The 12,460-nt window shown below is 35.4% G+C and overlaps 1 protein-coding gene across 1 annotated transcript in view; it reads left to right on the top strand.

Annotated features, from left to right (window-relative positions):
- The window catches only part of PEX7 (peroxisomal biogenesis factor 7), a 51,417-nt gene extending 40,216 nt beyond the window's left edge, over positions 1–11,201 (top strand). The window contains exons 9-10 of the mRNA XM_039323277.1: positions 804–903; positions 10,223–11,201. Of these exons, the coding sequence (XP_039179211.1) occupies positions 804–903; positions 10,223–10,291 (169 nt within the window). The 3' untranslated portion in view covers positions 10,292–11,201. The remainder of the gene's footprint in view (positions 1–803; positions 904–10,222) is intronic.
- Positions 11,202–12,460: the final 1,259 nt, after the last annotated feature.

Raw genomic sequence — 12,460 nt, 5'->3', positions numbered from 1 at the left:
GGCGGGGCTGGGCAGACGGTGCGTGTGCCCACAGAGAGGGCTCCGAGTGCCACCTCTGGCATCCATGCCGTTGGTTCGCCATCACTGCCCTAAGTCGTCATGTGTTCGATTGCTTTTTTGGCTTTGCAAGATCAATGAATTCCTCAAGGGATAACTCATGCTACGGCATCCCTTATATATATTGTCAGCTGGCCAGTGTTGGGTCCACACAAGCTATCTATGCACTGATAATCATACAGATTCCTCTGCTGCCTTAAATTACTGAAATAATTTAACACCTTTGACAGAATATGGGGAAGAGCCAAATTCAATGTTCTTAATTCTTGACATCTCTAGAGGAGGAGAGGGAGAAGAAAAAAAAAGAAATTGGGCAATGAAATATTTTTATCTGAGAGACAAGCTCTCAGCAAAAGTTAGCTGTACCAGTGGACTGATGGTCTGACAACAAAGATGTTTTCCCCCACCCCAAGGATAACACATATAAATTGTTACAGTACAGTATATGTAAATTGTTTATGCAATAAACAATCCTCACATTATTGTTTTGCAGATTTTCCCAATGGAAGATAATTAGGCCAGCTTTTTTGACCCAAAAATTTCCATACTGAACTGAAGAAAATGCTTTCTTAATGAATTTCTTAATGAAATGCTCATTTATGCAGATGAAGCAAGAGACCTGTGGCAATAGGATTAATTATGTTTTTAAAGTAGACGGGCTTGGTTTTTAAAAGCATCTGGCAGCTTCAAGCATGCCATCGGTGGCCTTTCAATTACCATAATTGTATTCTTGTTTCCTTCTGTAGATTTTGGGATTTCTCCAAGCCTGACCCTCTGCTTGAAACTGTGGAGCATCATACGGAGTTTACTTGTGGCCTAGATTTAAGTTTGCATGATTCGGGTCAGGTAAGAAAATAAGAGAACTCATTTTTTTTTGTGTGAATGTAAACCCAGTTGAAGTATGGATTATACATAGACTCTTTTTTGAAACCTGCAAATTTATGTAAGAATATGCAAAAATAAAACAATAGAATCAACCAGCAACAAATTCCTTCAGTCACCTGTCAGTCAGCAATCCATGTGGGCCTAAAGGTTTTAATTCATTCAGTATCAATTGTATATCCTTGTAGAACCAACTGAGCTAAAAAAATTAGTTGAATAATTCTGTCTTTTCTTTTTGATTGCTACTTTTTTGTCATTTTCACTGAGTGCTGAAGTATTTTTTTTTCCCTTTTATACAGGAAGAATTTTACTTTTATTTAATTCCTTCCTTTCTTTTCTCCAAATGTCTTGTCATTCTTAGCATCCTTTATTAATTTCAGCTGATTCTAAGTGTTGGCTTTTCTGATACTATTTCTACAATCCAGACTATTATATGTAATCTTTTTTAGTGATTTATGTCTCTTTCCAATTCTTCTACGTGTCCTTTGTGACTTTCAGATTTTCACTAAGCTTTTCTCATTGATGTTTTTCATACAGTAAAACTAAAGTTACCAAATAATTTTGGTACATGGACAAGATTTCTGTCCCGATGTTTCCACAAAATAATAAATTAAATCTATTTTGTATCGTAAACAGTCTGCGTGATTACTTAAATTTATTATTTTCATCAGCTTACATATTGATAGGTAGAAAAATGTTATTTACAAATTTTGCATTGATTTATGTCATTTGCATGCATATTTACCGAGGTGACAAAAATAATACAAGTTAACACAAATAGCATTAATTCATATGTGGTAGAATCAGACAAGCCTGTCTCCAAATGGTTTGTTACATTGAGGTTTTGCTGTAATATATCTTTTTTTTTAAGAAATTCCCATCTTTAGTGGGCTCACTTCTCCATCAGCTTCTGCCATCAACTATTTTACCCAACTATTGTTCTGAGTTAATTAAATATGATTTCTTGAAATAAAGCAATCTACAATTGTAGTTTTTAAATATCATTTAATATCAAAGTTCTGGGCAACATTATAGGATCACTTTCTCCCAGTATTCTTAGTTTTTTCATTCCTCAATTAAGTCTTCCCTGTTAGTTATTCTCAAATCAAGTGAAGCTGACCTTTCCTTCTAGCATTCCTTGAAGAAAAAAAATTGACAAGGCAGATCAAGAACTTCTAGAAGGAATATTCTTAGCAAAATTTGTATCCAAATGTATGTTCATTTAAAATTGTCCAAGCAAAAATGTCTACTATAATTATTACTGTTTACTTTGAAGAGATAATTTATTATAGAATGTTAAAAATTTGATTAATAACTAATGGTTTTAATTCATTAAATTCTACTCTGGAAGACAACATACTGCTCCTATGTTTTCTTTAATAATTAAATGTACCCATTTAGTTTTTCAGCCTTTCTGAAAATTTTGTAATTTGTTTTTGAAAAACATTATCCAAGTCTTCTTCTTGGTTGGGTTGTTGGATGGTTTTAAGGTAACAGGTTGCACTTGTGATTGAGGCAGCAAACAAATTAATTAAAAACAAGTTATAAATAAAAGTCTGTAGAACGTACATACTTTAGGAGCTATGCCATCACCAGGTCAAAAGCTCATAACAATCATTTGCTTATGAAGCTAAATAAACATATTTCTGCTGTTCTTATATTAAGATCTGCCCATTGAATTCTCTTGTTTTCATAAGAATGGGTGCTATTAAAAAAGGTCCATTAAGATTATTTAAACACTAGGTTGGATTCCTTTGTAACCTGACTCTTTCTGTCCCCCCCCCCCAGGAAGAACCCATCCCCACAAAAGCTTCTCCTAAGATCAGAGGTATTTGCCAATTGGCATTGATCATGGTCCATGAGTGAAAAGAACCCTCCCTCAAGTGTTCAGCTGCTTGTCTCCTTCCCCTTCATGCTCTTGTCCCAGAGCCTGTGCCATTTAGCAGCGTATTCTGGTCCTTCAGCTTAAATTGGCAGAAAAATGAGCTGCTGTCATCCTCATTATGCAGCCATTTGTTTGACTTCAGCCCACACTTACCTGCTAATATGTTTTTTTAAAGAATATGTTGACTGATGTATGCATATATTTTAATTGTGTTCTCGGAAAATAGTGTTTGTCTCTTAATTTGTTTTATGGAACAGATGTAATATCAGTTCCATGAATCATTGTACCTTGAAAGAAATGCAAAAATTTATCAGATTATGTTCGCTGCAGGTTTGTTAGCCATCTCTAAATATAAGAGGAAAAAATGAAATCACTTTCTGTTTATTGTGCCATTAATGCAAACATCCTTGAGGCTGTAGTAAAATAATAGGATCAGCAAAATGAAAAACACGGAGTCTCCTATATTTCAAGTACGTCACCCCCCCCCCCCAAAATGTAAGTAAATTATATTAAACACACTATCAGTAGAGATTGGATTAGGAAATAACGGGTTTTACAATATTTGTTTTTGATAATCCCTTAAATTAATCTCTACTAAATTTACAAATCTGCATGCTGTTCATAAGTAGATATTAATATCAGGCAATACTTTAAAACAAGGGTTGATAGCCTTTCAATGGTTAAGGGATTAATATTAATGGGAATGTCATTTGAAAGTAGATAAGGAAATGAGGGCCTATACGTAGGTATTTTGCTCTTAAAAATAAAATTATAATTGGTGGCAAGTTTAATGAATAAATTTCATAAAACCATGCTATCAATATTTAGTAATGCACTGTTTTGGGAGTTCCTTAAAACAAAAGTTGTGGCTAGTTCACAGAGTCACTTCTTTTTTAAAAAAAATTGCACGGTAAATAGCTAGGCCACATAATATACTTAATATCAGTATATTCTACCAAGCTGATTGCACTAATTATCTCAATAAAATATAACTGTACATAGTTCTGCACATACTCTTTATGTTTGGAAAGATCAGTCTCTTTTTAAATTTCTCCTCCATTTTAAATTTTAATCAGATTTAGCACTTCTGTGTTTGAATATCTCAAGGCTTGGTTTCCCCCCCCCCTTCCCCCAATGTCTTCTATGTTGATCAAATATATAGATTTTTAAAAATTCACACATTTATTGAAAACATATGTGAGGCAGGGTACTTTCTCATTAAAAAATAAGGCCAGTAGCGTATTTTAAAATCATATTTGGGAAGTACAGTTGTACTGAGATTTTTTTTTTCTTACAAACATTTTGTTACCACGGAAGCATCATTTGAAGTTCTATATAGCATAATTTTAGTCATCTAAACTGGATGGTTGAAGAGTTCCAGCTCTTGCTTTAATGCCAAATTCATTTCTTTACTTGATTGAATATATTAGTTTGAAGATATAAAGAAGTGAGGAAGTATTGCTCAAGGCACAAAGGTCTGGAGATTAGGGTGTTTTGGGTCTGCTTGAGTCATAAGCCTAGTAGATAGTGTTCAACTCGAACCTGAAGAAAGAAATGACAGTCCGAGGTTCCTTTCTCTATTTCTATGCCTAGTTATCATCATGTCTTCCACACTACCAATGCTAGGCTCACATATGTAAATGAAAGCTGTCTGCTGAGCAAGACTTTTTCTGCAGCTCTTGTCTGCCTGAAAACAGGATTAGGTACTTTGAATAGGGAGAAATAACATTGTGAAAGTTCTTTGAAGTACGAATTATAGTTCGGTTTTCTTAATTATAATGTTGCCATTTCTTAAAAGGAAAACATAATAAGGTTTTTTTTCCTTAAGCACCGAAGGGTGAGATACTTACAAATACTGTATACATATGTTGCCGTTTGCAAATCATATTGTTGAAAAGCTTCTTTGAGATTAAAACTTAAGTTACAAGTTAGATTCTTTGCAATGCAATTCTTTTGCTGTGCCAATTATTGGCCTTAGTAGAGCAGAACTGCAGTCCTAAGTGGTGAGTTACCTATACAGTTATTTCATGCTTCATCCCTGCTTGAAAGATCATTTTGAGATGAGCCTTTGTCGGCGAAGCTGAAATTAAACTGATTGTATTTGTGAACTGAAAATCAGAGCTTTCAGAATATGTGAATGGTGCAGAACTTTTTAGTAACAATATAAAGCCTTTTAATAGATTTTAGTACCTTTTAACTTTGTATCTTTCTAAAGGAGATGACCTTTTATCAAAATGTGGACTTTTGAAGTGGGAGGGAAGGTGGTTTTATATTTGCAGAATAAAGACAGCCATTGTTTAAAGGGAACAGATTGTATTCAAAAGAAGAAACTTATTCTGCTTCCATTAGGGGATTTTAGAAATGTAGGGGGGAAGCACAAACATAAAGCACTTCCTATATATAGACTTCAACTCCCAGAATTCCTACAATCAGCCACTTTAATGTTCACAAAGTTAAGAAACACCGTTGCATCTTATACCTCAGCATCACTCTCTATGCACCTTTCTCTTCTCTTCCCTATCCTGTTTATTTTCCACTTAACCCCATCCTCATCTTGTGTTTTTTTTTCTTATTTCTCTTTCCTTCCTTTCCCAGTGTAGCTGTTCCTTAGTCACACATGTCCCACAAGAATGCCTATTCACAATTTAGGAGATATAAAGAGATATAATGAGTTTAGGACTTGTTTATAGATGCTAAACCTTTTTCCATTGGAAAAAATAAATATCAACCAACATCTAACAGGTTTTTATTTTCTCCTTTTTCAGCCTCAAAGTTGGTCATCTCTACTATTGGAAATGGCTTGACCAACAAAGTAAAACTATAAGTTAATTAACGAACGGAGGATCTAATAGGGAACTAAACTGGGTAATGGAAACTAGACTTACTAATTAACAAAAACTGAAGAATTTTCATCATAATTAAAGCTGAACGTAGGAGAATAGTCTTTGTCAGCCTGCATATTTTCCTAGTTCATATTCCTTGTTTTTGGAAGGGAAGCTTAATTTATGTATTGCAAACAAATTTGCCAGATGGCTGCCATAACCTAGTAATAGTAGTACGGTATATATGCTGCTCTGCCCTGGAACATTCTGACCCTGAAATAGATTATTCTGATTTTGGTTGTTGCAAATATTTTGGAAGTGGTCCATCTTTGAAGTAGGTTGGCATATTTCAGGATGGAACCATTTCTGGGTAACTCAATGACCTGTTCTGTGATTGGAACTTCCTGTTCCAAAGGTTGAAGGTTTTGTGACAAAGCGTACTGCATCTCTTTGTGTAGTAGTAATGTCCAGCCTTGAAGTGAGCAACCAATCTTCTATTTTGTACTGCTCTAGGAACTTTCCTTTAAACAAGACTTACTAAAAGTTTTTACTGGTAGGTTTTATTACATTGTCTTATTTGATGGGGTGGGAAATTCTTCCAGGAAATGTACAGAGGTGTTATTCTATTACGTTTCATTGTAGTTCTTACTATTTTCTTTCATACTCAAAGGATGAAAAAGATGAAAAAAAAGAGAGAGGAATCACTCTGAAAATGTGTAATACTAATTTTTAGCACCTTTCTTGCTTTTGTTCAGTGGTGATATGAGGAAAAAAGATAATGCATCTATATCTCATTGGGTTTAGTCTCTTTACCATTTTTAGCCTTGGGCAAGCTTTTGTTTATTTTATATGAAGAGGCAATTTGAGAAAAAACTTATAAAGTTAAAACTCATGCATGTTGTTCAACTATCAGCAGTCTTGGAGAAAATCTCTCATATTCTCCAGCCAACTAAACCCCTTTATAGCTTAACATTTTGCTCCAGTTATGTTGGGTATATTTCAGTTGCAAATCTATTTATCTGCAGGACTTATAGGCTGCTCTACTCTGAAGAATGTACAGATCCCCAAATCTTTAATGTGGTTTAAAACAAATATACAAAAGCCAAAATTTAACCATAATTTAAAACATATGTCTATGGACATACTTTACAATTGTCTTAGACAAATATGTAGAAATTATAACTGAAGAAAGTTGGAGATGTAATTTTGCCACTTTGCACAATAATATTAAACCTACTTAAATTGGCCTCATTCACAGGTTGTATTTGCACTATGGCACATATGGAAAAATATACTAAACAGCCCTTGAAGCAAAACAAAAGCAATTTATAGAATCACGATATATGAGAAGATATCTATGGAAAGCTCTGCAAAACTTAGCTAATGGTGTATAATTTAACATTTTCCTGTGTTACCTAATTAAAAAAATAGAAATAAAATAGATTTATGATAGCCATATATAATATGTTGATCAGTTAAAAAGTCCCTGATGCATTGTAATTATGCAATGCAAAGTCAATTAATTTATAATAATTTGTTAAGCAAACCACAATTTCTGAAACATTAACAATCTATTAATCAGTTGTTTTATCCTTTTAACAGCTGATTAGTAATTGTAAATTCTGAATGTTATTTAGAAGTTCACTGCAGTTAAGTCATATAATGGCTTAATTAGTCTCTTCCTTAATTACTCTCTTCCCTGAAACTGCCTGCCTTCTAATCAGTTTCTTCCTACCTGCTGAAGGGCTTGAAGGCTGGTTTGTAGATAAAGTAGGTTATATAGTAATGGTGCTGAATAGTTAGCGGTTCAGTGTATGGAAGGGGATCCAATCTTTGCATTAGTACATTGGATGAGCCAGAACAACACATTAAGAAATATTGTGGTTTCTTTATTTGTTAGGACATACCACAGTGGACCTAACCACTATGTTTTGTTGTTCTGAGTTTATTATATTTGTAAACCTGCTGAACCATCCTTGCTCTCGGGTAAACGTTCCTTACTGTAGAACAGTGATGGCGAACCTTTTAGAGACTGAGTACCCAAAAATTGGCCCCTCCCCACTCAATGCTCTGCCCCCACCCCGCCTGCCCGCAGGGCCACTCACTGCCTCCAGGGCCCAGCGCAGATCGCCCAGGCAGCCCAGCAGCGCCATGGCAGCCACGCCCTCTGCCCATGCCCCACAGCATCAACTGTGCGCAATGGGGCGTGTGGGCAGAGTCTTGTCTACGCTGCCTGGCTGCCATGTCCTTGGCTGTGCTACTCCACATGGGCCACACTCAGGGGCGACTCTCCTCCAGGGGGGCTGCTGGTGAGGAGGTTGTGGGAGGAGGCAAGGCTGGGGCAACAGCACGTGTGCCCACAGAGAGGGCTCCGAGTGCCATAGATTCGCCACCACTGCTATAGAAGTATTAACACTGCCAGCTAAAGTTAGTCATGAATAAGTTCCATCAAAATGAAACAAGTTAGACATAACTAATTTAAAATTCAAGGACTGGGGAGGAGTAAAATCATGACTGACAGTCCTAGGACAGGAATCTGAAACAGCCCAGAATCCTCAATCCATACTTCAAGTAATTTAATTTATTCTACCCAGACAAAGAAAAGTAGCTAAAGACTACACAGCAGAAAATAGTGCATAATCATTTTTTATGGCTGATGAACATCAGTACCAGAAGCATATGTTTGTATAGCTCTGGTTGTATCCTGGATTTGTCCCAACTGTTCTTCATCATTGTCCAACTCAGGCTCCCAGCACAACTATGTCTCAGCCTGAGCGCAAGTAGAGGGGCCAGGCTCCTCATCAAACTGTAAGTCTTGGAGCTCTGCAGAACATTCCTCTGACTCTAATGTCACTCCAGACCCCTCCTCCTCATCTGATTCCTCAGACTCAGGATCCACTGGCTGGCAAGGAATCACAACATCAAGTAGGAAACTAGGAAACCATGAGTACTGGCCCAAAGATGTTTTTTCTTTTTCTTGGTGTGTTCCTTCTTTGTGGATTTTGGGGAGTCCATATATGCATGTCAACTGGACAAGAAGATCCAGTTGCTTGTGAAAAAGAAAAAGCATATTTGGGATAACTAATCTGGATGACTGAGAATCTCCATAGACATGAGTGCTGGCCATGCCTTGGGCACAAAGCCCGCTGGGTGAGTTTGGGTCCGTCACTTTCTCTCAGCCCGAGGAAGGAGGCCGTGGCAAATCTCTTCAGAAAAATTGTCTCTACTCTCTGAAGACTGGACACAGTTGAACAGAAAAAAGCAATCTTCTAGGGATTGGTTGATGATTAGATTTCAAGAGTTCACAGAATATTAACATAATTTATCAAAATAATTTATCTTTTATTTGCTATTTTTTCCTATTTACATATATATTTTTTCATGTACTATCAGTAACAAATCTAGACTGAATTAAAGCAAAAGGTTTTCATCAGCCAACCTTCTGTAAATTGTGTTTGCTTTTCCTAAGATTGGTTGAAATAATGATTACTATACTTAATATTCAGAAATTGGTATTTTATTTATTGTTTTCTCTTGGCAGTCGAGTGTTTGTTTTGTGAACTCTAAATACATTGTGTACAGACAGGTGTAGTCTACTGTGAACGATCATTATATAGCTATCAGTCGATCAGGAAAAGAAATCATGAATAGAAAGCTGGATAGGCTGCATCACACAGTTATTTAAGTATTAATATTGAACTTTTTTCTCAGCAAACTGCAACTAATTGAATAGAAGTTCAGTGAAAATAAAGTCTTTTGTACTTTTGAATATGTAAATAAAGTGGGAAGTTAGTTTGGATTTAGAATAATATAATGCATGGTTACAATTATTGCAGGTTTCGTTAATGTTGAATAAAAATGTTGAAACACCTTCTGACACATGTAGATCCATTTATAGTTAAGTTATAATTAATTTGATCAAACTACAAGAGTTTTTTTAAAAAATCTTAATTTATATGCTCATCCTTATGTTGTTATATATCTATATGTCTTTTTATGCTGTTATTATATTCTAATGCTTTGCTACAGAAGCTTAATTGCATTACCAGATTTAATGTATTTTGTGCTCTTTTTTAAGCAGTACTTCTTTTCTGAAACTAATTTTAATTTACTTTGGAATAAATTAATATAAATTGTGAGCTTACATTTATTTTTATTTATTTTAAAATATTATTAAATACATTTACAAACTGTTAAAAGTTCACTGATACTAATAAATATGATTAAATCTTCATCACTATGTACTATAAAATAGTGAAATCAATTTCTGGAAAACCTTCTTTAGTATTCAATATGTCTCACCTAAGCAAACTTAAATTTTTTATCTTTTTTGGACCACTTGACTATGTATTGTTAGTTTTATTTTTAAAATGAAAATGAAATGAAAATATTTAGAATATTATTTTGTTATTTTTTAACCCAAAATTGATGTTTTAAACTTTATTTATATATGTTGGCTTTATACTTAGTAGTATTGCAGGGGCAAAATTACCAGTGCAAATATATAAATTATATAACATGACTATTTTTTTGATACATATTATTTCTTGTCCTAAATTGTGCTTGTTCTCCATAGGTGGCTGACTGTGCTTGGGATGAAACTGTGAAGATCTATTATCCATCTTCATTGGTAGTTCCTGTATAGAAAGATTTCTCAGTTGCAAAGAACTGATTTAGAAGAAATTGTTTTTATTTTTCTTGGGCATCTGCCATATTATGCCTTACTAACAATATTAGATTTTAATACGAGCTTCAAAGTTTCAAACATGTGATTAAGGACAGATTCATATAACATCTTGCACTGAACCCGGACCGAATGAGCAAAATGGTTACATGCTATGTACAGAATATACAACAATTGTGTAAATTATGAACAGGCAACCTAGTAACTTCCAAATGTTTTGGTCTCTTGCTTTTAACAGTCCAAATAGCATGATCATTGTCAAGAGTAGAAATTGTATTCCAAGACATCTGGAATTTTTACAACAGCATTTACAACAGTATTGCTGTTGTAAATATTAGGTACAGTATAGAAACTGTCTTATATCTAGAAGAATTAAAATACAAATTTTATTGCAGTTTAAGTATTCTCATTGTTGAGATGTAGAATTTATCATAAAACAGTGTATCAGCATTGAACTGAGTTCATTATGGAATTTCTGTGCAATAATGTATTATAATATAGCACATAGTTACACAATCAATGGTTGTATAATCTGAATTTTATCTTTCTTTTTGCTTGCAAGACAAATTCTATAATCACCTTCTTGAACAAATTTAATACATTTTTGGATTCTGTTATTTTGAATTAAACTATGATTGCATTAAAATTACCAGCTCCTGAAGGAAAAAATGAACAGGATCTTAAGGCCAGAATCCAGACAAACTAGAAGAAAGGGCCAAAATGCCTCAGACAAAAAACAGTTATCCAAATGGTATAGTTACTTTCTGCGTTTAGCATTTACTTGTTACAACGTAATCCATTTTATGTGATGTTAAACATTGTGCATATTTATTAATGAGAATAATTAAAATTAAGAGTTATCTGTTTCAAACGTTATGACAGATGATTTAAACCAGGGCTTTTCAACCTTTTCACCCATTGTACCACTTTTAGGATATGGCAACATCCAAGTACCATCAGTCACCTATCAAGGTGTCAAAAAACTTGATGACCCAAAAAAATATGAAAAAAATGATAAATTACAGGTAGCCCTCGGCTTACAACAGTTCGCTTAGTGACTCTTAGAAGTTACAATGGCACTGAAAAAAGTGCCCCCCAAGCCACAGCCAAGCAAGACATCTGCCTGCTCACCCGGCGGCACTCTTCCTCCTGTCCGAGGTTTTCATTGTTGTGAGCGTTTCTGTTCAGGATTGGCAGCGGGGGTGGGGTGGGGGTGTTTGGTTTTTATTCCCCCCATCTTCTGGGTGGTTGCAGCAGGTTTTGGTCACTTCACATGACACTGTGACCATCATAAATATGAATCAGTTGCCAAACATCTGAAGACCCTGGAGATGCTGCAATATTCCAGCTGATCGGCGTTTCTTCTGGGCTCAGCAGAAGCACCAGGATCAGTGCCACTTTCCAGCTGATCGATGCTTCTTCAGGACTCAACTGAAGCACCAGGATCAGTGCCAAACTCCAGCTGGAGTCTGGCGCTGATCCTGGTGCTTCCACTGAGCCCTGACAGCCCTGCAGCTCCAGCCATCTCTTGCTCAGGCTTGTGCGATGCTGCTACCAGTTCAGCTCATTCCCCTCCCCCACTACTTTTCTAGGATGGTCGCGTACCACCTGCCAGGTGCCAATGTACCACAGGTGGTACCCGTACCACTGGTTGAAAAGCCCTGATTTAAACTCCCCACAAAGCTATCTGTCAAATGAGCAAACTTAGCACCAATTAAGTATTGTCACAGTATGTCTTATAACAGTCAACAAAACTATTTTGAAAAGTTATCCATTACATATTTTTCTTTTTTGTACTATGTAAAAAGTGAATGGTTATACTGACCAGATTCTGACAACCTGATATCATCTAGTTATGTTAGGATCTTACCAATACAGTTTCCCTCAGCCAGCTTACCAAAGATATTGGGAAGTATATTACAACTCACCAGGAAAATGTGAAGTTGTAGAAAGTCAACAAACATCTCCTAACAAGAACGTGCTGCTTTCTGGAGCTCAGTCCAGTCTTACGTGAAGTATGGCAGTGAGCTTTAATATATTTGTGTACATCCCTATTAATGCAGTCTGGATTTCACCAACCATGTCCATTAAAAATATAATTGATAGAAATGTGGGAATAAAATTGGCTTT

The sequence above is a fragment of the Crotalus tigris genome, unplaced genomic scaffold (assembly GCF_016545835.1).
Source record: "Crotalus tigris isolate CLP2741 ecotype Arizona unplaced genomic scaffold, ASM1654583v1 scf7180000017611.44802233496:7321179, whole genome shotgun sequence".
Lineage (NCBI taxonomy): Eukaryota > Metazoa > Chordata > Lepidosauria > Squamata > Viperidae > Crotalus > Crotalus tigris.
The sequence above is the reverse complement of the archived record's forward strand: the minus strand, read 5'-3'. Positions and strand labels throughout refer to the sequence as shown.